A 27,117-nucleotide genomic window follows, 5' to 3' on the forward strand; every position below is an offset into this window, starting at 1 on the left:
AACCATATATCTGATAAGGATTTAATATCCAAAATATTTAAAGAATTTAATAGCAAAAAAGAAATCTGTTGAAAAAATGAGCCAAGGATTTGAACAGACGTTTTCCTAAAGAAGACATCTGTATAGATGGCCAACAGGTACATGAAAAGATGTTCAGTATCACTAATTATTAGGGAAATGCAAATCAAAACTACAGTGAGATATCACCTCACCTGTTAGCATGACTATTATCAAAAAGTCAAGAAATAAGTGTTGGTGAGGATGTAGAGAAAAGGAAACCCTCGTGTACTGTTGGTGGGAATGTAAATTGGTGTGGCCACTATGAAAACAGTATGGAGGTTCCTTAAAAAATTAAAAATAAAACTACCATATGATCTAGCAATTCTACTTCTGTGTATTTGTCTGAAGGAAACAAAATTCTATCTCGAAAAAAATATCTGTATCCCTATGTTCATTGCAACATTTTACAATAGCCAAGATATGGAATCAACTAAAGTGTCCATCAGTGGTTGGATGGATAAAGAAGATACAAGGTGTGTGTGTGTATATATACATAAAACACAATGGAATATTACTCCACCGTAAAAAAAGAATGAAGTCTTGCCTTTTGCAACAACATGGATGGACCTTGAGGGCGCTATGCAAAGTGAAATAAGACAGTGAAAGACAAATACCATATGACTCACTTATATGTGAAATCTAAAAACAAAACAAAGCAAAAAACCAAACTCGGGTGCCTAAAACAGATTGGTAGTTGCTAGAAGTGGGAGGTGGTGGAGTATGAGGGGGTAGGTGAAATGGGAGAAGGGGATCAAAAGGTACAAACTTACAGTTATTCAATAAATGTCATAGGATATAATGTACAGCATGGTGACTATAGTTAATAATACTGTATTGTATATTTGAAAGTTGCTAAGACTGTAGATTTAAAAGTTCTCATCACAAGAAAAAAATTTGTAGCTGTGTGTGGTGGTGGATGTCAACTTATTGTGGTGATCATATCACAATATATACAGATCATTATGTCGTACACCTGAAACTAATATAGTGTTATATATCAATTATATCTCTGTAAAGAAAAGGAAAAAAAATAAAATTCCAGATGAGGGGAAAAAATTCGCCTTTTTAAAGGGTACAATTCAGTGATTTTAAGTATATTCCCAAAGTTGTGTGACTATTATCACTGATCTCAGAACATTTGCATCGCTCCAAAAAGAAACCCATACCCATTAGCAGTCACTCTGCATTCCTCCTTCACTCCAGCCCCTAACATCTACTAATCAACTTTGCCTGTTCTGGACATTACGTATAGGTGGAACCATACGACATGTTACCTTTAATGTCTAAGTTCTTTCACTTAGCACAGTCTGTGCTCAGAGTTTATCCATGTTGTAGCATGTTTCAGTATTTTATTCTTTTCTGTGCCTGAATAACAATCCATTTTACTTATTCATTCATCAGTTGATATTTGAGTCGTTTACAGTTTTTTTGCTATTGTAAGTAGCATTCACCTACAAATTTTTGTGTGGACATATGTTTTTTAGTTTCCTTGGGTGTATATATATATATACCTAGGAGTGGAATTGCTGGGTCATGTAACTCTATGTTTAACATTTTGAGGAACTGTCATACTGTTTTCCATGGCTACACCATTTTACGCTCTAACCAATAATATGTGAGGGTTCCAGTTTCTCCACATCCTTGTCAAAACTTGTTACTGTCTTTTATTATAGCTATTCTCATGGGTGTGAATGTGCTTACTAGCCATTTGTATATCTTCTTTAGAGAAACATCTCTTCAAATTCTTTGCCCATTTAAAAAATTAGGTTATTTATCTTTTTATTGTTGAGCTGTAAAAATTCTTTAAATATTCTGGAAACTGTTTTATATGAATTGCAGATATTTTCACCCATTGCATGGGTTGTCTTTTCTCTTTCTTGATTAGTATCCTTTGAAGCACAACAGTTTTTAATTTTGATGAAGTCCAATTTATCTTTCTTTTCGTTTGTTGCTCTGCTTTTGTTATATCTAAGAAACCATTGCCTAATTCAAAATGTGATCTACTTTTATGTCCTTTTACTTCTGTAGTCCTTTCCATGACCTATATCACCTAAAATATTTACATATGTTCTTCCTTGATCCTAACACCCATTCTTGACCTTTGAACATAGAGAGCAGATTATTTTAGCATTGTTACCAAGTATACTGCAGTTTTTTGATAACAGGATTAATAAGGCTTTGGGATGTATTGGAATCCTAGTTGTGAAGTCATCTGTCTTTGTCACAAGAGTTGAAGGGTTCCTATTATATGTGTAGGTGTGCATATGTAGTATATGTCTGGGATTTAGAGGAACCATAGTAAGACAGCACAAAATCAAGCATAGAGAGCTACGTGGGAAGTAGAGTTTAAACTTGAATTATGGTAAAGATGATTTATTTTGGTTTGGTTTCTTTCATGATCATATCCTCAATATTATTTTAAAACAGATCAATGGCATGTAGTTCAGTTTATTAAGAACCCTTCCAGCTATACTAAATTGTCTGGGAAAAGAGGAAAATAAATTCATAAGAAGGTATTTCTTCTTAAAAAGAGAATGTAAAAACCCGGTAAAATTACATCTGCATACATACTGAAAAACATGGATGAATTGATATATCTGGGATTTGCTTCAAAGTAATACAGTCGTGGTGGGAGGAATGGCAATAAGATTGGCTATGTGTTAAAATTAATGAAACTAAATGAAGAGTATTTGGTATTTATAGTATGTTTGTAATTTTCATAATAGATTTAAAATTTTTAAATAAAAACTTTTTTAAATGCCCCCTCAAACCTAATCTTTCTGTTTAGTTTCAGATCCACCTTCTAGATATTACCACATGGATTTCCTGCTGGTATTTATAATTAAACTCATCAAAATGGAATCCATTGCCTTTATCTCCAGATTTCTATGTTTTCTGTGTTCCTTATATTGGTTAATGGAAGCACCATATACCTGGTTTCCCAAGATAGAAACTTCAGACATTGCCAACTTCCCTAATTCCTTGAAGATTTTTGCTCCTGACTCACTGTTATTGTCTCCTACCCTATTCCTATCATATTTTTTGGTAATTGCATCATTCATATATAGATGATTTTCTAGTACCCTCTCCTCTCAGTTCTTTGAACTGCTTTTCTCCCTTTCTCCTTCACTCCCTCCCTCCTTCACTCCCTCCCTCCTTCACTCCCTCCCCCTTCCCCCCCTCCCTCCCTCCCTCCCTTCCTTCCTGCCAGTGATCTTACCCTTGGCCTTAATTAGCTCACTATATTCCTGACATCTTCATAATCTCAGTTTCAAGCATCCCAGTTTTCCGTCACCATTCTGTCTTTCCAGCATATTCCCTCTAGTATCCTGACTCCACTAATCTTTTAACTCCACCAGGATTTATAATCCTACTACTTTTTATTGTTCCTATCTTTCCCTCATGAACTGACTTTCTAATAAACCCTCCCTTTATATGTGTAACTTAAACTCCTTTACCCCCTCTCTTGATCGGCAAAACCTTAGATCACTCCCTTCTACATTTTTTAAACCTCATTTCCCTTTCTAGGTTGTCTGAAAATGACTGGAGGGAAAAAATCATAATTATGCTTACTGGTCACAATTTAAATTCATGGCTCCTTTCCTTGAATGAGCAATCATATCTCTAGCCCATTCATTCTTTCCTAGCTGACTTTTGTCATAAAAGCCTTAGTGTTTATTTACTCACCCACACTCTCAGCAGATGACCTTGCTTCCCTTTTCCCCACTGAGAAATATAAGCAATCAGAAAAGAACTTTTACAACTTTTCTGTATCTAACCAAGTACCAGTATCCGCACCTGTAAATCTGCCTGCCTTACTTTGCCATGGATAAACTTTTTCTGTTCCCATTTTAGGCCAATTTCCTTTACTTGTTCACTAGATCCTATGCCTTTTCACCTGTCCAAAATTACTACTTCATCAGTTCTCTCTTTGTGCTGTATCAATATTTTCTTTTTTACTGAATTATTTCCATCGGCATATTGGAATGTTATTTCTCTCATCTGAAAAAGTGATAACTCTTAATCGCACTTCCACTTTTAGACATTGCTTTTATTATACTTGATCTGTTAACAGCATTTGACACAGTTGATTCATTCTCTCTTCCTTGAAATACCTTCTTCATTTGACTTTTAGGACTTTACTCTTTGGATTTTTCTTATTTTTCTCTGGCAAGTTCTTGATCTTCTTTGCTGGTATCTCATTAACTCCCTGACTCTATACATTGAAGACCAGGATGTCTACCCTCATTCTCTTGGTGATCACATCCACTCTCCTTGCCTTAAGTACTGTCTATATCAGTGTTTTTCAAACCGTTTTTCATTATTGCCCTTCTCCAAAGAGCTGTTTTAAATTTTTTCCCCTAATCACACTGTCCCATGAAACTTTGATACTACATATACTCTGTATTTGTTTATGTGTTATGTGCTTCTATGACTCTACTTTTCTTTGTATACCTTTTGCTCTAGCCACACTGAATTTGCTGTTTCACATTTTACCTTAGTGGTAAAAGGGTTTAAAGGAGTGATTATCTGTTCTCTTAATCCACACTGGCCAGGCATTAAAAGTAGAAATTTCTCTGGGTTAGAGCCACTGCCATCATAGGTTTCCATAGTAGAGTGGAGCAGAGATTGGTTGTGATGACAGATTCCTGGGAGAAGTAGTGACATTGCAATCATGGACTGAGATTTTGGCACAGGACGGGGAATGTGCCCTGTTTATCTTTGTATTCCTACTTCCTGATTATGTCCTCTACTATTTGAAAGAGGACATATTAGTCTGCATAGGCTGCTATAACAAATAATGTTATAATGCTTTATAATGTTAAATAATGTTATAATGTTTTTGGCAGCTTTCTGAGTTATGTTTAAATTTTGTTAATAAATATATGCACAGATCTACATTACCTGGGTTACTGCTGTTGGAAACGGTTGAAGAACATTCCAAAATACCCCTAGCTCTTGTTAGGATGTATTTAAGCATAACAGAAGATGATATGTACATGTAGATATAAAAAGTTCACAGAATAATGCAGCTATATTGGTATGGAATTCCCTTTTGAGTAAATAGGAATTTAAGCCAGAGAGCAATTAGATAGCATTGCTCAATATATGCAGCAGGTATCTGTGAAAAGTAGTTCTTCAAAACATTGGATTAGTGCTTGCTTCGGGAGCATGTATCTTAAAAGACTTTGGACTGTCAGCAACATGTTATTTTAACACCACCACTATAAAACTTTGCAAATCTTTTATCGTTAAACAAATGAATAAAGGTGTATTTGGGATATTCTGTCACCTAGGAGAATGATCTTTTAATTAAATGTATTGAGATTTATTTAGTTATTAAACTTTAGTTAATAAACTTAATGAAGTTTTTTTAAGTGCTGTTTTCAAATGTTGGTTGGTTTGTTTACATTTTCACTAGTTCAGCTAGAACCCTAATCAGATAACTTATGATTTTAGAAATTCAGTTTTTATGTTTTCTTTACTAGTGGTTTTGGACACTTTTTAAATCCTCTCTTCCCCCAACCCCAAATATGCATAATAATATCAGGAAACTACAGTGATTTCAAACTTTTTAATGGGATCATGGCCCCTTTGTGACTTTTTTTTATTATCCGTGTAGGTAAATAAGGATGGAAATTTTCTTAAAAGCTGCATGATGGGCCCTTCTAAATGATAATTTTACCCAAATTGTTAGCGTGCAGTGTGGTTCAATCATTGCTGTAAAAACCCAACAAGCTCTGAAATTCCCTGTCGGCCCAGAGAAACTGGGCAGTATTGAATTTTCACATCCTTTTTCAAAACAATGGACATACGAGTTAAGACTTTGAAAATGTGTAGTTTGTTTACAGTATTAATGACGTTTGTCCCATTTTTAAGTTGTATTTTCTTCGTGAAAATTCTTAGCCGTACCATTCCCATTTTTCAGAATTCCAGCTTTGTATTTAAAGTGTAAGAAAGGAAATGCTAAAACTTTTAAATTTAGTTATAAACAGTAACATCTTAAATGTGATAAACCAAAACAAAAAGGTCTCTATGTTTGGCAAAGTCACATTCCCCAGGGATTTACTAAACAGCAACAGCACTGTTAACCACTGTCAGCTGAGGCATTATTTGTGCCCTTCTCTAATGGCTCCTTGTTCCACCAGAGCTGTTGAAGAAGGTGTGACGCTTACATAGTCCTCGTTAAGGATTCTTTTCATCACTGCTTAGATTAGCTAACAAAACCTGGATATCAGAGTTCGGGAGTGTGACTTCTACTGGATCTGCTGTAATGATCTCTGAAAAATCACTAGATTATTGTCTGTCCTCATTTATTGGTCAGTGGCATCTAGGAACATTGACATTTACTGTTGTAGAGAATATAAATAATAAATTATAAACAGCTTTGAGGTAACTGGCAAGACAAAAAATAATGTATGAATATTACTGTGTATTTAACATTTTTCATTTTCCAAAGAATGCTCGTAGTAACATCCTTTGATTGTCATATTCTACTTTAAAGCAGCATTGTGGAAATCTCCATTTTTCCCAGTTTTTTTCCATTGGAATATCTTCATGTTCCTGAATGAGCATCCTTTTAATAAGTTGAAGAAAGGAATTGTATGTTTTAAAAGACAGCTTTAAAACAAACCTCCTTAGACAACAAAAGTTAATTAATGTAACACATTTTGCTATGACTCTACTTGGAAAGATGCACTCAAATTTGCATTCTACACTGGCACTGGTTCTTATAACTATACAGGTGATTTATTTTACTGGAATCAATATTTTATACAAAATTTAAGAAATAATAAGCCTATTTAAGATGGATTTTAATCACATGAAATGAAGTTTTAAGAGTTTTGAGGTTAGTGTGTTTTAAGAAAATTTATCAGGATTCTCTTCTGGTAGGAACTGACTTGGAAGAAAGTGCTTCTTTCAGATATTTATTTACCAACTACTTTGATTTGAGTAAGCATATGTATTTTACTCACCCTCTGGAAGCAACATCATGCCAAGCACTTCTTCTGAATGTGTGATTTTATAATTCAGAGTAATATTTAATTTTTTGTTCTTCCTAGTATGGATGTTTATACTTTTCCTCTTAGTCCCTGTTTGCAGAGAGGAGAAAACTAGTTTTTATTACCGTTTTTTAAAAAGTCAGTAAAAAAAAAAAAAAAGCCTTTCAAATTATGCAGTGGTATTCTGATTGAAAACTGAGGTTACTAAATGTTTTATCAAGAATAGATATACTAGGGCTTCCCTGGTGGCACAGTGGTTAAGAGTCCGCCTGCCGATGCAGGGGACATGGGTTCGTGCCACGGTCCAGGAAGATCCCACATGCCTGGAGCGGCTAGGCCCGTGAGCCATGGCCGCTGAGCCTGTGCGTCCAGAGCCTGTGCTCCGCAACAGGAGAGGCCACAACAGTGAGAGGCCCACGTACTGCAAAAAAAAAAAAAAAAAGAAAAGAATAGATATACTAGAGAACTATTTATTTTAATTTATTAGCATATAATCTAGATTTGTTTTCCTTGCATGGCTATATGCACATGAATGACCAGTGACTACTGGTTTATCCAAAGTTTGTGTAAAAAATTTTTAATATTTTTAGCTAATGATATTTATAAAGCGTTGATTTTTGTCAGTGTCTTTAAATTTATCAAACTTTAAACAAAAATAGATATTAACTTCTAAGGGTTTGTAAATTGCCATTATAAACAATCACAATTCAAGTTTTATTTTCACTAATCATATTGTGTTATTCTTTCATGTTTCAGTTTTGAAAACTTTATTTGCATCTTACTATTTTAGAAATATGAAAAGAAAATTTTATGGAAACAGCTCAAGAGGGACTGATAAAAATAATGTTTACTTTTTAGGAAGACTTGTTGCACATATGCTTATGTATACCTAAACTCTAGGGTAATTAGAAATAGAAAAAAAACATGGAGTTTGTAATCCTAGGTATGTAACAAACAGCTGCAACCTCTGTAAAAACAGTGTGGGTCTGAAAAGAATTGATTGTCACTTTTTCATATTTTTCCTTACCTTCTACCACTATATCCTTTTAATAATGTACATATATTTGTTAGCATTTTAAATATTCCGACTTTTAAATACTTGTAATGATATTTTATTAGTATTCTTGACTGCTTTATTTTAGCTCTTGCCTTCTGCATTTGCAGCCAAATTATACTTTATATGCTAGACAAGGTTTATGCCAGCCTAATTGGTTGCTGGCATTTCTTAGCCTCACAGCTGCTGTGAATTCAGCTGTGAACTAGGAAACATATAATAGGATCCTGTTTTCAAAGACCAAAGGCAATTGTCAACATGTAAAAGTGTTTTTGACAGCTAAATAAATAGATGAGATTTTATGGCAAGTTAAATAGCACCAATAGCAATCTTAAGTAGCCGTCTTAATTTTAAAGATTAGAAAGTCCTGAAATATAGAATGCATATATTTGTTATTTTTGTTCACTGGGGCAAAGGTGGCTTGAATTCAGGTGTTTGTTCTTCTGTTCAATCATTTGTGGGGATTTTTCTTTTTAAAAAATCACTTGTCTTAATATTTACTAACAGATTTTTAAAATTTGAGATATGAACTTACTCTCTTTGATTTCACCATAATGAAAAGTTGAGGCTTAAATGATGTAAAGATATTTCTTAAAGTGAACTAAACATAAATGGCTTTGAAATAATTATGATTTCAAAATATTTTATATATTTACATTATTTGATCTAGTAGATATTATTTTTATAAATTATCCTGACATCTAAATTTGGGGTGAAATTTACATTTCTCTTAGGTTTAACCATATGAAATTGTATTTTTTTAGGTTAAAAATGGTCAAATATAGACTCTTGATTTTTTTCTTATAGTTACGGTGGTTCTCATATGATTTAATTATATGTAAAAGTCTGTTAGTTCTCAATAGTAGAAACCAAGAGGATCCTGTTTTTAAACAATACATTCATCTCCCACTGAGGTCAGGAATCTGTTCCTAAAAATCAGATGTTTTATGTGGAAAATGCTGCCTGGGAATCTGTTTGCCTTTATTTTAAATAGGAAAAAATTGAAACAGTAGTCATCAACCCAAACTTCCTAACCAATTTCAAAAATGTAACAGACACTATAAATTCACCTACATATAAGTAAAATATTGTAATGTTTAACAAACAAAAAATAAGGGTAACAAATCCATTTCATATACAGTAAAATCTTTTCTTCCATTATAATTGCTTTTTACCCATCCTCAATATTTTCCTTCAACATTTTCTTAAATATTTTGGAACTCATTCAACACTGGGGAAAACAGGATGAAATAAATATAAAAGGCTGTGGAAATACATTTAGGACAAGTACACGGTCTCAGGAAGTGGCTGACACTGAGTATTATGCCTGTGTTTTGTATCACTTTGATACTTGGCATGCTTTTTTAATTGTGATTCTGACCATCTATCAGTTATATTTGGAATGTAACTCAGAACTTTTCTTTGCACACTCTTGTTTAAAATGCGAATTGAGTTTTGGCATGGACAAATATAAATCTTTTCCTATTTAAATATTGGCCAAAATATCTTACATTGAGAAATAATTTTTATGAAGTTTGTGTATTAAAAACCAAGAGGTGTTCTACTGGGAAAATGATTGGGGGGATGTTCTGCAGGATTTCTCTGTATTTCTCAAAACTCTTTGCAACTGTTTTTTTATTTCACACTCAACAGATGACATTTTCTACACTGTAATTTATCTTTACAAGTAGGTTGAAGTAAAGCTGAAAACGTTTAAATCTGTCTCTAGATTTAAGTTTTAAAAAATAGAGTTTTGAAACTAACAGTTATCATTAATTTATATAATAGTGTTGATTTTATATTATAGTGTGAACTTAACAGTTTTCAAATCTCACTTTCATTTTCTGTGAACATGAAATAGGACTTAAAGATGAATTGGCACTTCTGGTCAAAATAGTATAATAAAGTTCATGTGTTGGCATCCATCTGCCCCAGACATATAAGAGAAAACCTTTAAAAAGGAATAGTGAGCTCAAGAACAAGATATCACCATGGAGCAGAAATGGATCAGAAATACTGAGGGATGAGTGAAGCTGAGCAGGCGAGGTTTGACTCCTGAAGGATGACTCCTGAAAAATTTGACTCCTGAAGGATGATGGGGGACTAAAAAACAAAAAGAACCAGAGTCAGGTTCACTGTTTGAAGACAAAGACTTGTGGCTCCTCTTTAAAGATGCTGATCAAAAATTCCTGCTTATTTGCTTCCCAGAGGTAAGTTTATAGGAAATTTTCCTCCAAAGGAGGCAGTCCAGTGTCATTAAGGTAGAAATACAGGGGTGATACTCAGCCACTGTGCACTGGGTAAGTCATACCAATTATCTGTGGCTTTATCTGTTCTGATTGGTGATGTATCTCACCTTTAGAAACCAGTAACAGGATACCGAGAGTCAAAGAATAATAAAGAAAATTAGAAAAGAATTTGAACTGCACAATAACAAAAATACTACCTATGAAAATGTTTAAGATGCTACTAAAGCTGTTCTTGGAGAGAAATGTGTAGCTTTAATTGCTTATAAGGAAAAAGATAAAGATGAATGAGCTAAAGCAGTCACCTTAAGAATTTAAGAACTAGCAAAATATGCCCATAGTAAGTTGAAAGAAATAAGAAGGACTAAATGCAGTAATTAAGTATTTAATAACATATAATAAAGGGGCTCAACAAACCCTTGTTGTTCTTGGAAAAGACAAAATTGACAAATCTCAGGTGAGATTTTATCAAGGAAAAAAAGTTGAAAAATTAGGAATAAGAAGTGATTATCATTACAGATGCCACAGGCATTCAACATAATTATGAACAACTTTATGCCCCAAATGTGAAAACTTAATATAAATCTCCTAGAAAAATATAATTATCAAAACAGTAAAGAATAGAAAACTACAATAATCCTATATTAAGGAAATTGAATCATCTCACAAATAAAACCCTAAGCCAAGATGGTTTTAGCCAGCGTCTACCAAACACTCAAGTTTCAAATAATTCTTATTTTATACCAACTATTCCAGAATAAGGTTGGTATGAGAAAGAAACACTGCTGGCTAGTATTACTCTTGATAATGATGTAAAAATCTAAAACAAAATATTCAATGCAATTCTAATCAGAATCCTAACAAGTAGGGTTTTTTTTATTATTTTATTTTTGGAACTTGACAAGCTGATTCTAAAATTTATACAGATCTGCAAAAGACTAAGAAGATCAAAGAAAATCTTAAAGAACAATAAGGCGAGGCAGATAAGCAGAAGGAAGGGCTTTTCAGGAAGTGGTGCTGGAAAAATTTGTTTTCCATGGGGAAAAAATGGAAATTGTGTTACCATACACAAAGATCAAAATTACAGTGGGTTACAGTCCTGAATATAAAAGGCTTTGTAAAACTTTATTAAAAAAAACTTTTTATTAGACTATAGTTGATTTACAATGTTGCATTAGTTTCTGCTGTATAGCAAAGTGTATCATTTATACTTATACATATAGCCACTGTTTTTCAGATTCTTTTCTCATACAGGTCATTACACAGGGTATTGAGAACAGTTCCATGTGCTATACAGTAAGTCCTGTAAAACTTTAGAAGAAAATATTAGAAACTGTCTTAATGACCTGAGTCTCAGGAAGAATTTTATGACATAAAAAGCCATAATTGAGAAATATATATATGTATTTGACTACATTAAAATTAAAAACTCGGTTCTTCCCTGGTGGCACAGTGGTTGAGAATCTGCCTGCTAATGCAGGGGACACCGGTTCGAGCCCTGGTCTGGGAGGATCCCACATGCCGCGGAGCAGCTAGGCCCATGAGCCACAACTACTGAGCCTGCGCGTCTGGAGCCTGTGCTCTGCAACAAGAGAGGCCGCGATAGTGAGAGGCCCGTGCACCGCGATGAAGAGTGGCCCCCGCTTGCCACAACTAGAGAAAGCCCTCGCACAGAAACGAAGACCCAACACAGCATAAATAAATAAATAAATTACTAAACTCCTACCCCAACGTCTTAAAAAACAAACAAACAAACAAAAACCATCAAAGTCATCAAAAGACACCATAAAGAAACTGAAAAGATAAGCCACAACTTTGGACAAAGTATTTGGTACAACATATAACAGAAGATTATTAGCAAGAATATATAGAGAATTTTTGTAGAGAAGTAGTAAAAAAATTAAAAAACACATGAAAGGCCCAAATGGCCAAAGGAACTCAAAATAGGCATAACCTCATTTAGTCAGAGAAATTAGAACCACAATATGATATATTAAATCTGACAGATACTAAGTATTATTGTGAATGTGAAGTAATTGCTAGTTGTATTGCAAATCTTTGCAATTACAGTTACTATAGGAGACATCCTAACGCTAACTAGAAAAGTTATAGATGTTCCTACTCTGTATTTCTTCTCATTGTATATTCCAGAAATACTTGTATATTTGTATCAGTACACATGTATAGGAATGCCTACAGCACCATTTTCCTAACAGCAAAAACATAAAAACAGATGTCCATCAACAGTAGTAGAATAGATAAATTTTGGCATATTCGTATGTAGTGAAAATGAGTGAACATAAATGAGTAAACATAAATGAGTGAACAGCAACATAAGTGAATCTCGGAAAAATAGTGTTGTCCGAAAGAAAGAGGTCTTACAAGTAGTGTCTATTTATGTACAGTTTAAAAATAGGCAAACTTTAAATTTTTGTGTGTGTTACATTTATAAATGAAAAAACTATAGAGAAAAGCCACAGTATGATTATCTCAACTATCAGGGTATTGGTTACTTCTGGTGGAGGGGAAAAGGAGAGGGAGTGGGAGGTTCACTTAGCGAAGGGGACATACGGGGTTTCAAAGGTATTGTTTCTTAACCTGGCTCATGGTGGGTACACAGGTGTTTGCTCTGTTTTTTTTTAAAGTGTAGATGTGTGTATGATATAACTTACAATAAAGTCGATGGGGAATCAGAGTCAAAGGACAACAAATTAGGATGGAGTATAAGAATTTTCTCAAATCAGAGAAATAGGATAGTATTTGGAGGGCCACATGGAAAGATTGTCACAGGTTCTAGGGAAAGGTATTTCTAACACTGATTAGAAATATTTCTAACTCTGAGCTTGTAATTCTGTATCTGTAGTTGTCTTAATAACACCAGTGCATGATTGTAATTAACAGCATAGACTCAGGAGAAAGTATATCATTGTTCCACCACTAGTAGCATCATTTTCCCAGTCATCCAGGCTCAGAATTTTCCTATAATACCTATATGTTATTTATCACTAAATCATAATGATTTTTTTCCTTTGAAAAATCTCATATCTGTCCCTTTTTTATTTTATTAACACCTTTGTTAACAGGTGATTACCATTTGACTTTTGAAAAAATCAAATTGTAAATTTTTACTACAATTAAAAATGAGATATTTGAGTATCTCAACTGAGCCATATATAAAACAAACAAACAAAAACCTTTAAAAGCATATTGGGAAAATTCAGTCTTAGAAATTTTTTTTCAGAGACATCATTTGGTAAAAATAATAAAGCCTCCCATGCTGCATAGGTACTCCAGATATTTCTAGTTACCTGATCCCCTGGCAAAAAGCAAACACTTAACACTTCATTTGTTCATTCAGATCCAGTCTTTTTATTCATTTCTTATTGCTGGAATTTCACACTCATTTCTTTTTTTAACATCTTTATTGGAGTATAATTGCTTTACAGTGGTGTGTTAGTTTCTGCTTTATAACAAAGTGAATCAGTTATACATATACATATGTTCCCATATCTCTTCCCTCTTGCATCTCCCTCTCTCCCACCCTCCCTATCCCACCCCTCTAGGTGGTCACAAACCACCTAGCTGATCTCCCTGTACTATGCAGCTGCTTCCCACTAACTATCTATTTTATGTTTGGTAGTGTATATATGTCCATGCCACTCTCTCACTTTGTCACAGCTTACCCTTCCTCCTCCCCATATCCTCAAGTCTATGCTCTAGTAGGTCTGTGTCTTTATCCCCGTCTTACCCCTACGTACTTAATGACCTTTTTTTTTTTTAGATTCTATATATATGTGTGTTAGCATATGGTATTTGTTTTTCTCTTTCTGACTTACTTCACTCTGTATGACAGACTCTAGGTCCATCCACCTCAATTTCACAATTTGTATGGAAACACAAAAGACCCCGAATAGCCAAAGCAATCTTGAGAACGAAAAATGGAGCTGGAGGAATCAGGCTCCCTGACTTCAGACTATACTACAAAGCTACAGTAATCAAGACAGTATGGTACTGGCACAAAAACAGAAATACAGACCAATGGAACAGGTTAGAAAGCCCAGAGATAAACCCACGCACATATGGTCACCTTATCTTTGATAAAGGAGGCAAGAATATACGGTGGAGAAAAGACAGCCTCTTCAATAAGTGGTGCTGGGAAAACTGGACAGGTACATGTAAAAGAATGAAATTAGAACACTCCCTAACACCATACACAAAAATAAACTCAAAATGGATTAGAGACCTAAATGTAAGGCCAGACACTATCAAACTCTTAGAGGAAAACATAGGGAGAACTCTCTATGACATAAATCACAGCATGATCCTTTTTGACCCACCTCCTAGAGAAATGGAAATAAAAACAAAAATAAACAAATGGGACCTAATGAAACTTAAAAGCTTTTGCACAACAAAGGAAACCATAAACAACACACTCATTTCTTGTTGGTTGAGTAAACTGGACTATGGTAGAGATAAGCCAACATTTTCTCAGTCCTGCCCTACTAGATGTCTAGAGCTTCATCTTAACTGGTGGATCAGCTGCTTTTGACTCTCCTGACTTGTGGCTTAAGGCTTTCTGGGTGTTTGCATTAGTAATGGAAGTTGTGGAGGTACCATTGTTGAGAAGACTGCTGATACTGGGTGTTATCTCCGTGATTTTCTTTATCCTTTTCCTTACTGATCTCTCTAAGGCTGTCCTTCGAGATTAAAGTCCCTGTGAAATCCTAATCTGTGATCCTAATACAGACATTGTCCCACTGGTCTGCCTCTCCTCACACACTTAGTATCAGTACACTAAGTCACTTCTCCCTCCTTAGGAATGTTGGAATATTGTGTTAGATGCTTAACAATAAGAATGGTGGTGTTGGTCTTGCCTTTTGAAACATGCATGTGCTATTCTCATTATTGTGGTAGTTCTGTTGGGAATTGCATGGAGACCTCTATCTGTACTCTTCAACAACCTCAACCACAGCCTCTCCATTTCCTACTGGAAGTTATTCTTTATGGTAGTCCATTGTTCAAATGCATCTTCTTTGGAGTCATTTCCTATTGATGAAATCGTGTCAATGTGTTATATTAAACCACTTCACTTTTCCCAAAACCTTTGTAGCAATAATCTTCTTGTCCCCACTAGTGGGTGTTACTGTTGTGAGGCTGCCAAGGGCGGTGGGGTGGGGGGGGAGTGGCTGTTGGGTCTCAGCCTCACTACTCGTGTTATGGAGATGGTAGCTCCTCTTAGATTGTGATGCTGGATAGCAGGGCAGCTCATGGCTCTCTGGGGTCTACTCTCCGCTTCCATTACCAGTTAAACTCAATCTTTCTCTTGTTCACATCCTGTGGCAATCATAGATACACTGCTTGGATCCCCCTTTGAAAAAAACTTCTTCAGCTTCAGGGAGTACATTTAGCTGACAGCCTCAGCTGTTAATATCTTCAAGGCTCCATAGTTTTTGAGCTGAGGCCTTGTGTTTCCTGGGAAACCTCCAGCTAGTGACTGAGCATGGTGTGAGTACTAGGCCCAGTGTGGCACTCCTCTAATGGTCAGTCTTTGCTCTGGAGTTCCCTGATGGGTTGGCCAAGACTGTCAGATCCGCATCAAGGTCTGAGGCTTTCTTTGCTCAATCCTGCTTTATGTCTCCTTTCTTTCAGAGGTTTCAGATAGGCATCATGGTCTGAAAGTTTTCCATGACCAGTCCTGTTTCCTTCTCCTTTTATCTTTCACAATAAACCTCTTGTCCTCATAGCTGTCTAAACATCTGCTTCCCAGAGGACCCAATTGACATATACTATTTGTACTGGTTATTTACCTGATTTCTGTCCAAATCAAATTTCAGTGAGCATTATCTGATTTCCCTTTTTTTAATCCTCTTCCTTGAATCCTCTCAGTCTTTTCCAGCTCATCGTTTCCCCACCCCCGACACTTGCTTCTCCTCTAAGGTACACTTAATCTGAGTAAATGGCACCGCGAGTTACTCAGTTGCTTTTACATTTGTCTTTCACATTTTAGTCCTTGACCCACTTAGAACTGTTTTGGAGGGAGGGAGAATACTGTGTGAGATAGGGATCAGTCAGTAAAACTGGAGAATTACCATAGTCAGGGATGAACGAGGTCACAGAGGTAATGAGGGGTCAGATCATGTAGGTCTTTGTTATATGACATTAAAAGGCCTTTGGAAGGACTTTGGCTTTTACTCTGTGTGAGATAGGGAGCCACTGGAAAGTTTTGAGCAAAGGAATAATCTGACTTAGTTTTTACCAGGAATGTTTAGGCTGTTCTATGGAGAATAGGCAGTAGGGCAAATCTGGTAGAAGAGAGAGAGTAGTTGGGAGAGAATTGCAATAATCCAAGATCAAGGCCTTGGTGGCTTACAACAAGGTGATTTCCGTGGAACTGGTAAGAAATGACAGTATCGGGGGGTAAAACTCAGGCATCATCATTTTATTTTGTAAAAAATCTCCCTAGGAGTTTCTGGTGCACAGTGAGGGTTGAGAGTCTGTGCTACAGTTTTTGAATTTTTACAGGGGTATTTGGAATTTAAGCCACACAGTCTTCTTCCTCATCAGCTTGATTTAGGAGAGAAGAGAAGCATAGTAATAATAGCAAGTGCTTTTGCATCTGACTGAGGTTCAAGTCCGTGTTAGTTATTAGCTGTATAACCATGAGCTTCAGTTTCTTCATTTTAAAAAGGGAGGTAGCCACTTCATAGGTATGTTTGTTATGTTGAATGAACCAATGTAGATTAAATGAGCCAGTCTCTGACATATATGTGCTCACAAAGTAGTAGCTTAAAGAAAGATCTAGTCTATCATGTTGGTAAAAGTATTTTAAATTGATGATGCTCAGTGTTGATAGGGTATGGAGGAATAGGTCCCATTGTTGATGGGAATATAAATGGAGAACAATTTTCAAATATCTATCAAAATTTCAATCTCCTTAACCCAGTATGCTTCTAGAAATTTTATTTATGAAAACAGTCACACCTATGTACATATACTCAGTGCAGCATCTTGTAATGGCAAACAATTGGAAACAATTTAAATTACTTCTAGTAAAGGAATAAATTATGATGCATTCCTTTTATAGAATGCTATGAAGTTGTTAAAATTAATGTTGATCTGTCATGGAAAGATTGCCAGTACATATTTTAGCTTTTAAAAAAGCACCAGGGCTTCCCTGGTGGCACTGTGGTTAAGAATCTGCCTGCCAATGCAGGGGACATGGGTTCGATCCCTGGTCCGGGAAGATCCCACATGCTGCAGAGCAACTAAGCCCGTGCACCACACCTACTGAGCCTGCGCTCTAGAGCCCACGAGCCACAACTACTGAACCCATGCACCACAACTGCTGAAGCCCGCATGCCTAGAGCCCGTGCTCCACAGCAAGAGAAGCCACTGCAGTGAGAAGCCCGTGCACCGCAATGAAGAGTAGCCCCCGCTCACTGCAACTAGAGAAAACCCACATGCAGCCACGAAGATCCAACTCAGCCAAAACTAACTAAATAAATAAAATTTATAACAAAACAAACAAAAAACATAAAAAAGCACCAGTATTAAAGCTGAGAGTATGTACTTAAATCTTCAAAGTTTGAATTTTTAACAAGATTATATTTATTTCTTCTTCAAATTTTTATATGAGCCCATATAGAAAAAATATTGATTGACAGTAACTTCATACATAGACAGTAATACTTATAAACTTATTAGTATTCATATTTTCTTTAAAGATACTGTATGCCTTGTTATTACAATAACATTGTTTTATATACTATATATCTGGATTTTAAAAAGATTTTAGAGCTGTAAATTATTCTAAGATAAATTATAGATGCCTCAAAGATTTCATTTAGGAAATACATATGAAAATTCCATATGTTCAGCATTTTATTACATAATATTGAAGATGCAGATATATAACAAATAATTCCCATCCTTACTTGACTAATAATCAAATGGGTGGGTAAGATGAAAACAGATGAAATAAGTGAAAAAATACACATACACACGCAGTACTCATATTCCTGTGTATATATATATATATATATATATATCTGTTGATCTGTGCGATGACAAGTGCATGACAGCATGTGCAATAGTATTTTTTGCAATGTTTATAATAGTAAAAAAAGTTGCACAAACCTAACTGACCATCAATAGGTATTAAATAAGTTGTGATAAACATAATGGAATATTATGTAAAAATGTAAAATATTTAAATCTATAGTTATTAACAGGTAAGATCCACAGTCTATTAGGAGAGGGAAAACAAGTTTAATACATAATATATAACGTCTTCTCTGTATAGATGGTAAATACTGTAGTCGTCAAAGAAAGTAAGGAGTGGAATGGATTTAGAGAACATTTTTAATTAGTATTTCCCAAACTTTTTGGACCCAGATTCCTTTTCTTAATAATATTAAAACAATTTGATCAATTGTACAGTATATGATAGTGAAATTTAAAAGTATTTATATCTACGTAGTATTAAAAAATTGCTTCATTAATTTTTGTTCTGTGTTCTTCAGAATCACTGTTGGCTCATAGTGAGTTCCTGGTCTTGACAATTGGCAAATTGATTTATGGTCCCATAGATAAAATTCATTCCCTAATCCTGAGAATCTGTGGAAATCCCTTGTAAGGAAAGTAGTATCATAGTTTTGTAAGTTTGTAAATTATAAAATTGTTTTTGACAGTGTTTAGGAATACCATAATTTGTGGCATTTTAAAAGTGTATATTTTATTCTCACTTAGGCCGAATACATCAAGCAATGGTAACATCTTTAAATGAAGATAATGAAAGTGTAACTGTTGAATGGATAGAAAATGGAGATACAAAAGGCAAAGAGGTATGATCACTGGGTTGAATTTTATTTCTAGTCTTATAATCAAGATTCTGAATATGAAACAAAGCAGAAAACTGTATAGTTTAATATAGTGCATGTATCCTTTATCATTCTTGAAAAACTTTCAAGTGATTAAAAAATTTCACTGATAAAAAGGTAGATTCCTCCTGCATATCTTTTGTGATTGGACATATGATCAAGACCACAAAGTACTAACTTAAGAGAGATTCTTTTAAATATATGTGGGTTATAATTCTAGATAATTTAATTTTCAAGGTAATAATGTTCCTTAGGCTGAAATTGTTTAACATTTATTCTCTGTGTATAAATTTATTTGAAAATGAGAGGTTAATTGTCCAAATTCACTCTCAAAATATATGCATTTTATCAAACAGATTGACCTGGAGAGCATCTTTTCACTTAACCCTGACCTTGTACCAGATGAAGAAATTGAGCCCAGTCCAGAGACACCCCCACCTCCAGCATCCTCAGCCAAAGTAAACAAAATTGTAAAGGTTAGTGATGCAAATTCAGAGCAGGGTGTGTGTGTATTTTGGTTTGAAATGGGACTGTGAAGAGTATGTTTAAGTATTTGTTTGCTTTTTTAGAAAAACCTTAATTCTTTCTGCCATCTACATACGTGTATATACACACATACTTTCAAGGATCGAACAGTTGTCTAATTCACAATTATGACGATCATTAGGTAAGATCCTAGAAATTCCATGCCTGATTAGGATTTTTCCTAAGACTAATTGTTTCTTAGGAGACATGGGTCGAAACCATTTGCTTGCTAATAATATTTGTTGAGTGACTACATATGACTTTGATAAAAAAAAAAATGAGTTTCTTATTCATAATAAATTCCCATTTTAGTAGTCTTTTGAAATAGTAATTCTGCTATTTACATTTATTAAAAAAATGGGAAATGACAGATTGTAGTGTAACTATTTCTGTATTATCTGTGAAGAATAATTTATTTATAAATTTTAAAACCATGCTCTGCCCCCTAACAGTTTTATCTTCACAAAAATAAAAGGCATGTGATTTTTATTATTTTAAAAGATAATTCCTCTTCCTCTCTATTGAAATGTCTCTGTGTTAAAACTTTGTATCAGAATACAACTCTTTAAATCAGATAGTCCCTCGCAGTTGTTAAATCTGCAATTCTTTGTGTTCAAAATTCTTACTACATGGACTTCCCTGGTGGCACAGTGGTTAAGAATTCGCCTGCCAATGCAGGGGACATGGGTTCGAGCCCTGGTCTGCAAAGATCCCACGTGCTGCGGGGCAACTAAGCCCTTGCACCACAACTCCTGAGTTTGCGCTCTAGAGCCCGAGAGCCGCAACTACTGAATCCACATGCCACTACTGAAGCCCGCGCACCTAGAGCTTGTGCTCTGAAACAAGAGAAGCCACCGCAATGAGAAGCCCACACACCACAACGAAGAGTAACCCCCACTTGCTGCAACTAGAGAAAGCCCGGGTGCAGCAACGAAGACTCAATGCAGCCAAAAATAAATAAAATAAATTAATCAAAAGTTCTTACTACATTGTTGATTTTATCTTCTACAAAGATTAATATGACATGACTTTAGCCCTATAGGAACTCACTATCTTGCAGGGAAGACATACATAAGCATCCACATATAATATGATATAAACTCAACAATATCAACAAAACATTGTGCTTTTTAAACCATGCATATGACCATAAGACAGATTTTCAATTTATATAAATTCAACATATTGAGAGTCACTGCTTACAGGTCATTAGTTAGTTACCCCTTGTTAGTGGACTGTTTTTCATACTTGGCTTCACAACCTTGAATGATCATCATAGTTTATCCTGCTTGGAATATAATTAGCAACTTTTGGTGTGCATTAGAATCACCTGGAAATTTTTTAGAATATATTGATTCCTAGACCCACTCGCAGAGATTCAGTTTTATTTTATCTAAAGGGTGGCCCTGGGATTTCCCTAGTGGCTCAGTGGTTAAGAATCCACCTGCCAATGCAGGGGACACGGGTTCGAGCCCTGGTCCGGGAAGATCCCACATGCTGCGGAGCAGCTAAGCCCATGCACCACAACTACTGAGCCTACGCTCTAGAGCCCATGAGCCACAACTACTGAGCCCATGTGCCACAACTACTGAAGCCCACGTTGCTAGAGCCTATGCTGTACAAGAGAAGCCACCACAATGAGAAGCCCTGCAGCGAAGAGTAGCCCCCACTCTCTGCAGCTAGAGAAAGCCCACCCGTGCACAGCAATGAAGGCCCAATGCAGCCATAAAATAGATAGATAGATAGTTTAAAAAAAAAAAAAGGGTGGCCCTAGCATCAATATCCTTTTAGCAGTACCCATCTGATTTGAACGTGCAGTTAGCACTGAGACCCACTGCATTATTTGATATCTTTTTTTTAGGTGAATAAAATAAAGTCTTGGTAAATAAATAATAGGACCAAAAACTTGCTGCCCTATCTATGCAGTGTTGAAATCTTTGAAAGTCTAATGAAACCTTTTAGTAAAAACCGACAGTGTGCATTTCATAGTATTTTGATGTTTCAGTTTAACAATGGGCTGTAAGTTGTCTAAAACTAGTATTTTGTTATTTACCCCTGACATCCGGAGATGAAGTGTATTACATGATTTTGGCAGGATAGCATGATGATTAAAAAACACACACTTTAATGAAATTACTTAATCCTTCTTTGCTTCACTTTCCTCATCTGTGAAACCAGAATAGCAATAATAATGATGTCACAGGGTTGTTGTGAAGATTAAATGGATTAATACATATAAGGTCCTTAGAACAGTGCCTGGCTCGTTTTCATTCCTGAATATTTTGGGGCAGTGGCAGGATACTCATATAAAAAAAACTTGAATATTGATGACATTAGTGATAGTTTATCAGAAGATAATTTTAGTTTTTCGTCATTAATTTTTTCCCTTTTTTTCATTTAGTTTTATATTATTGTATGTCTACCCACTTATGTTTAATTAAAGGAAGCTGAGGCCATGTTAGGATGAAGGGGAAGGAGGAGAAGTGCTTAAACATCCCCCCACCCCCCAACCCCACCTCAGTGGATCTTGCCCAGGATGGCAGCGGTTTCAGGGGGGTGGGGTGGGGAGTGACTGGGCGTTGCCACCTCAGGAGACATGCCAGTTCCAGTTACAACGCAGGGATCACCGCAAACACAGCCGCCACAGAAGCACTGTGGCATTACCTCTCCCATCAGCTTAGCAGCCCCCAAGGAGATTGACTCCCTACTTACACAGAAACTGTTTGAGACTCTGAAGCCCTCTAGCGTTTTTGAAGAGGAAGAGGAGCTTTCTTTTTGAAGAGGAAGAGGACTTTAATTTTGGGAAAATTAAATAACCTGGTAAAAGAGTGGATATGAGAAATCAGTGAAAGCAAGACTCTTCCACGATCTGTAGTTGAAAAGGTTGGTGGAAAAATTTTTGCATTTGGATCTTATAGATTAGGAGTACATACAGAAGGTGCCGATATTGTTGCATTGTGTGTTGCACCAAGACATGTTGATCGAAGTGACTTTTTCACCTCATTCTATAAGTTGAAATTACAGGAAGAAGTACAAGATTTAAGAGCTGTTGAAGAGGCACTTGTACCAGTTATCAAACTGTGTTTTGATGGGATAGAGATTGATATTTTGTTTGCAAGATTATCACTGCAGACTATTCCAGAAGACTTGGACTTAAGAGATGACAGTCTGCTTAAAAATTTAGATATAAGATGCATAGGAAGTCTTAACGGTTGCAGGGTAACCGATGAAATTTTGCATCTAGTACCAAACACTGACAACTTCAGGTTAACCCTGAGAGCTATCAAACTGTGGGCCAAATGCCACACCACCTATTCCAATATATTAGGTTTCCTCAGTGGTGTTTCCTGGGCTATGCTAGTAGCAGGAACTTGCCAGCTTTATCCAAATGCAATAGCATCAACTCTTGTACATAAACTTTTCTTGATATTTTCTAAATGGGAATGGCCAAATCCAGTCCTATTGAAACAGCCTGAAGAATGCAGTCTTAATTTGCCTGTATGGGACCCAAGGGTAAATCCCAGTGATAGGTACCATCTTCTGCCTATAATTACACCACCATACCCACAACAGAACTCCACGTACAATGTATGCGTTTCAACACGGATGGTCATGGTTGAGGAATTTAAACAAGGTCTTGCTATCACAGATTAAATATTGCTGAGTAAGGCAGAGTGGTCTAAACTTTTTGAAGCTCCAACTTCTTTCAAAAGAACAAGCATTATATTGTACTTTAGCAAGTGCACCAACTGAAAAACAACGCCTAAAATGGGTGGGCTTGGTGGAATCAAAAATCCAAATCCTGGGTTTCCCTGGTGGCCCAGTGGTTGAGAGTCCACCTGCCGATGCAGGGGACATGGGTTCGTGCCCCGGTCCAGGAAGATCCCACATGCCACGGAGCTGCTAGGCCCGTGAGCCATGGCCGCTGAGCCTGCGCGTCCGGAGCCTGTGCTCTGCAATGGGAGAGGCCACAGCAGTGAGAGGCCCGCGTACCGCAAAAAAAAAAAAAAAAAAAATCTGAATCCTGGTTGGAAGTTTGGAGAAGAATGAATTTATTACACTGGCTCATGTGAATCCCCAGTCACTTCCAGCACCCAAAGAAAATCCTGACAAGGAAGAATTTCGCACAGTGTGGGTGATTGGGTTAGTGTTGTAAAAAAACAGAAAACTCTGAAAATCTCAGTGTTGGTCTCACCTACGATATTCAGTCTTTATAGGCAAGCAATAAACAGCAAGATGTTTGAGGTGGACATGAAAATTGCTGCAATGCATGTAAGAAGAAAGCAACTCCATCAACTACTGCCTAATCATGTGCTTCAGAAAAAGAAAAAGTGTTCAACAAAAGGTGTCCGGTTGACACCTCTGAATGACAGCAGGCTCGACTTGTCTATGGACAGTGATAACAGCATGTCTGTGTCTTCACCTACCAGTGCTATGAAGACCAGTACATTGAACAGTTCTGGCAGTTCTCAGGGCAGAAACAGTCCTGCTCCAGCTGTAACAGCAGCATCTATGACCAACATACAGGCTACTGAAGTTTCTGTGCCACAGGTAAATGCCCATGAAAGCTCAGGGGGTACATCAAGTGAAAGCATTCCTCAGACTGCCACACAGCCAGCCATTTCTTCACCACCAAAGCCTACGGTCTCCAGAGTTGTTTCTTCAACACGTCTGATAAACCCACCACCAAGACCTTCAGAAAGTGCAGCAACAAAGACACCTAATCCTAAAGTAGGAGTCAAAAGGACATTCTCACCTCATAAAGAAGAGAGTCCCAAGAAAACCAAAACAGAAGAGGATGAGACAAGTGAAGATGCTGTCTTGCTTTGAGTGGGCATGATAAAACAGAAACAAAGGAGGAACTTGATACAGAGACAAGTACAACTCAATCAGAAACCATTCAGATTGGGCTTCCCTGGTGGCGCAGTGCTTAAGAATCTGCCTGCCAATGCAGGGGACACCGATTCGAGCCCTGGTCTGGGAAGATCCCACATGCGCAGAGCAACTAAGCCCGTGCGCCACAACTACTGAGCCTGCGCTGTAGAGCCCACGAGCCGCAACTACTAAAGCCTGTGCACCTAGAGCCCATGCTCCGCAACAAGAGAAGCCACTGCAATGAGAAGCCCACGCACTGCAATGAAGAGTAGCCCCCACTCACTGCAACTAGAGAAAGCCTGTGCACAACAACAAAGACCCAACGCAGCCAAAAATAAAAAATAAATTTATTAAAAAAAAAAAAGGAAACCATTCAGACAGCGGCTTCTCTGTTGGCCTCTCAGAAAACATCCAGTACAGACCTTTCTGATAGGCCTGCTCTCCCTGCAAATCCTATTTCTGTTATCAGGAATTCAATAAAACTGAGACTGAATCGGTAAAAACAACCTCAGGGGCCCATAAACAATATCTGCCAACTCAACCTGTTGTCTTCAAATGCTAAGAAAGGAGAATGGAGGGTACAAGACTAGACATGACTGAAAATGGATTTAGGTTTTTTTTGTGACCTCCCTTACTGGACTAATCAGCACTTGATCGGAAGTCCAGGTTAGTATGTGAAGCCAGGAGTACTGTGATAATTGTGTTAGCAACAGTTGCATTAACTATTTCAAAAAATTACTGCCTTTAAAAAAAGAAAACCTCAAGCTGTGTTTGTATTCATAATTGACATGTGGACTGGGTTTATGTTTGCTGCATTGTTTGGAAAATTTGCAATACAAGCTGGCATAAGAATTCCTTATTCTGATGATGCACTTTTATGTATTTTTTTTTATTAGAAAGTAGAACTAATTTTAGATTTTAAGCTTGATAGATTTTCATTTTTTCCTGAAGAATTTCCTTTACCATTAGTTTTCAAATTGGATGCCATTGTGCAGTGGTGTACTGTTGTACTTCAGAGAAAGGATAAGAGTACATCTAGTTCAGTCCCTATGAGGTAGCTGTAACCTTTAAAAATGAAATGTCAACTCTAGGGTATATATTTGACATTGAAAGAATAATTAGGAGATACTTCGTTTTGATGGGGTCATGATTAAGAAATGCTATATTGGTTTTGTTTATAGACTTGTTTAGAGTGCATCCAAATCAGCGATCAGCCAGCGAATATTTTTCTTTGAGCTTGTTAAAGCTCCACATTCTTTTGCCTTCAGTATCTTGTCTTTGAAACAAAGGTTTTGCTCCCTCCCCGTTCTTTTTCTTTTCCCCTTTTTGCTTGTATGCATAAGGTAGGACTTCTTTCATAAAAAACGAAATGCCAGTATTTTCTTAAGCCATGATGTGAAAGCAGTGACCCTGTGGCCACATGGCACAGAACACTAACTTTTGGTCCCATGGCTGAAATTTTAGGGTGACTAAAAATAATGCCTGTGAAACATGATATCTATCTTGGATGGCCATTTGATCTCTAAATATAAGGAATTTTGTACGCTCCACAAAACTCCTGTCTATAGTAAAGTTGATTTTCAATTTTAAACATGTGGGCAAAAAGGCATTTTCTCCAAGAATTTTAAACAAATTTTGATTTTTAAATGGTTGACTAAAATTTGTCAGTAAATTTTACATGTAGAAACGTTTAAAAATCATTTCTAGCAAGCACTTGACATCTAGTCAGCTCTCTACTCCTTTTTTCATTTTGTTTTATCCTGTCAATAAATAATTCCACATAAGTAAGCAGCAGTGCATTCATCTTTACAGAATATGAGGGATGCCAGATGTTGATAAGCTTAGTTATTCTTTCTTAATCTGGACAAAGCAAACCCAACAGATTTTTCTGATGAGCATGTTTTATGAATCCTCTATTGTGTTCCATTCTATCACACGTACATTTTTCATGTTAAACTGTAATTACTTAAACTCTTCCCCTATCCTTCTAAATTAACTTTCCAAAGTTGGAGTGTAGTCTTTTCCCCCTTAGACTATGCATTAATTGAGGCTTTCTTTTCACCATACTTTGTAATGTCTAGTATACAGTACTTATACGTCCCATATCTTTGCTCTGCACAGTCACCTTGCCTTTCCTCCTACCACCTAAGAAGAAAAGATGGTCAGACTAACAGGTGAAGTCTACAAGGTGTCTGTGTGTTCTGTGTAGCTTCAGAGTTAGATTGAAATTGCCAGGTACAGACTTAGTCTTGTCATTTTGTTCACACATTGGGGAAAAAGAATTCAGTTTATTAAGCATTTCATGTAACCGCACCCAAGTTTTGCCAAGCTGGGAACTTGGACCTTTTCTGTGTAGTGACTTTTTAATTCTAGTTTTCATAACCTGGAGATCAGACTGTTGGTTTCGCATGATGTACGTAGTGTCTCATGACTAGAGTTTGCTTTGTGTTATAGTATCTGTACTTGTATTTTTC

The 27,117-nt window shown here is 36.2% G+C and overlaps 1 protein-coding gene and 1 pseudogene across 5 annotated transcripts in view; both read left to right on the forward strand.

The window, feature by feature from the left end:
* Positions 1-27,117, forward strand: part of KIF2A (kinesin family member 2A) — a 67,380-nt gene that overhangs the window by 15,259 nt on the left and 25,004 nt on the right. For all 4 annotated transcript variants that reach the window (XM_079918934.1, XM_079918936.1, XM_079918935.1 and 1 more), the window contains exons 2-3: positions 19,113-19,207; positions 19,600-19,719. In XM_079918934.1, coding sequence (XP_079775060.1) covers positions 19,113-19,207; positions 19,600-19,719 — 215 coding nt within the window. The remainder of the gene's footprint in view (positions 1-19,112; positions 19,208-19,599; positions 19,720-27,117) is intronic.
* On the forward strand, positions 22,177-25,321 carry LOC307184447 (poly(A) polymerase alpha-like; annotated as a pseudogene). The gene is made up of 3 exons: positions 22,177-23,574; positions 23,797-24,672; positions 25,021-25,321. The product of its transcript is annotated as a poly(A) polymerase alpha-like (transcript).

Source organism: Stenella coeruleoalba (assembly GCF_951394435.1).
Source record: "Stenella coeruleoalba genome assembly, chromosome: 3".
NCBI lineage: Eukaryota > Metazoa > Chordata > Mammalia > Artiodactyla > Delphinidae > Stenella > Stenella coeruleoalba.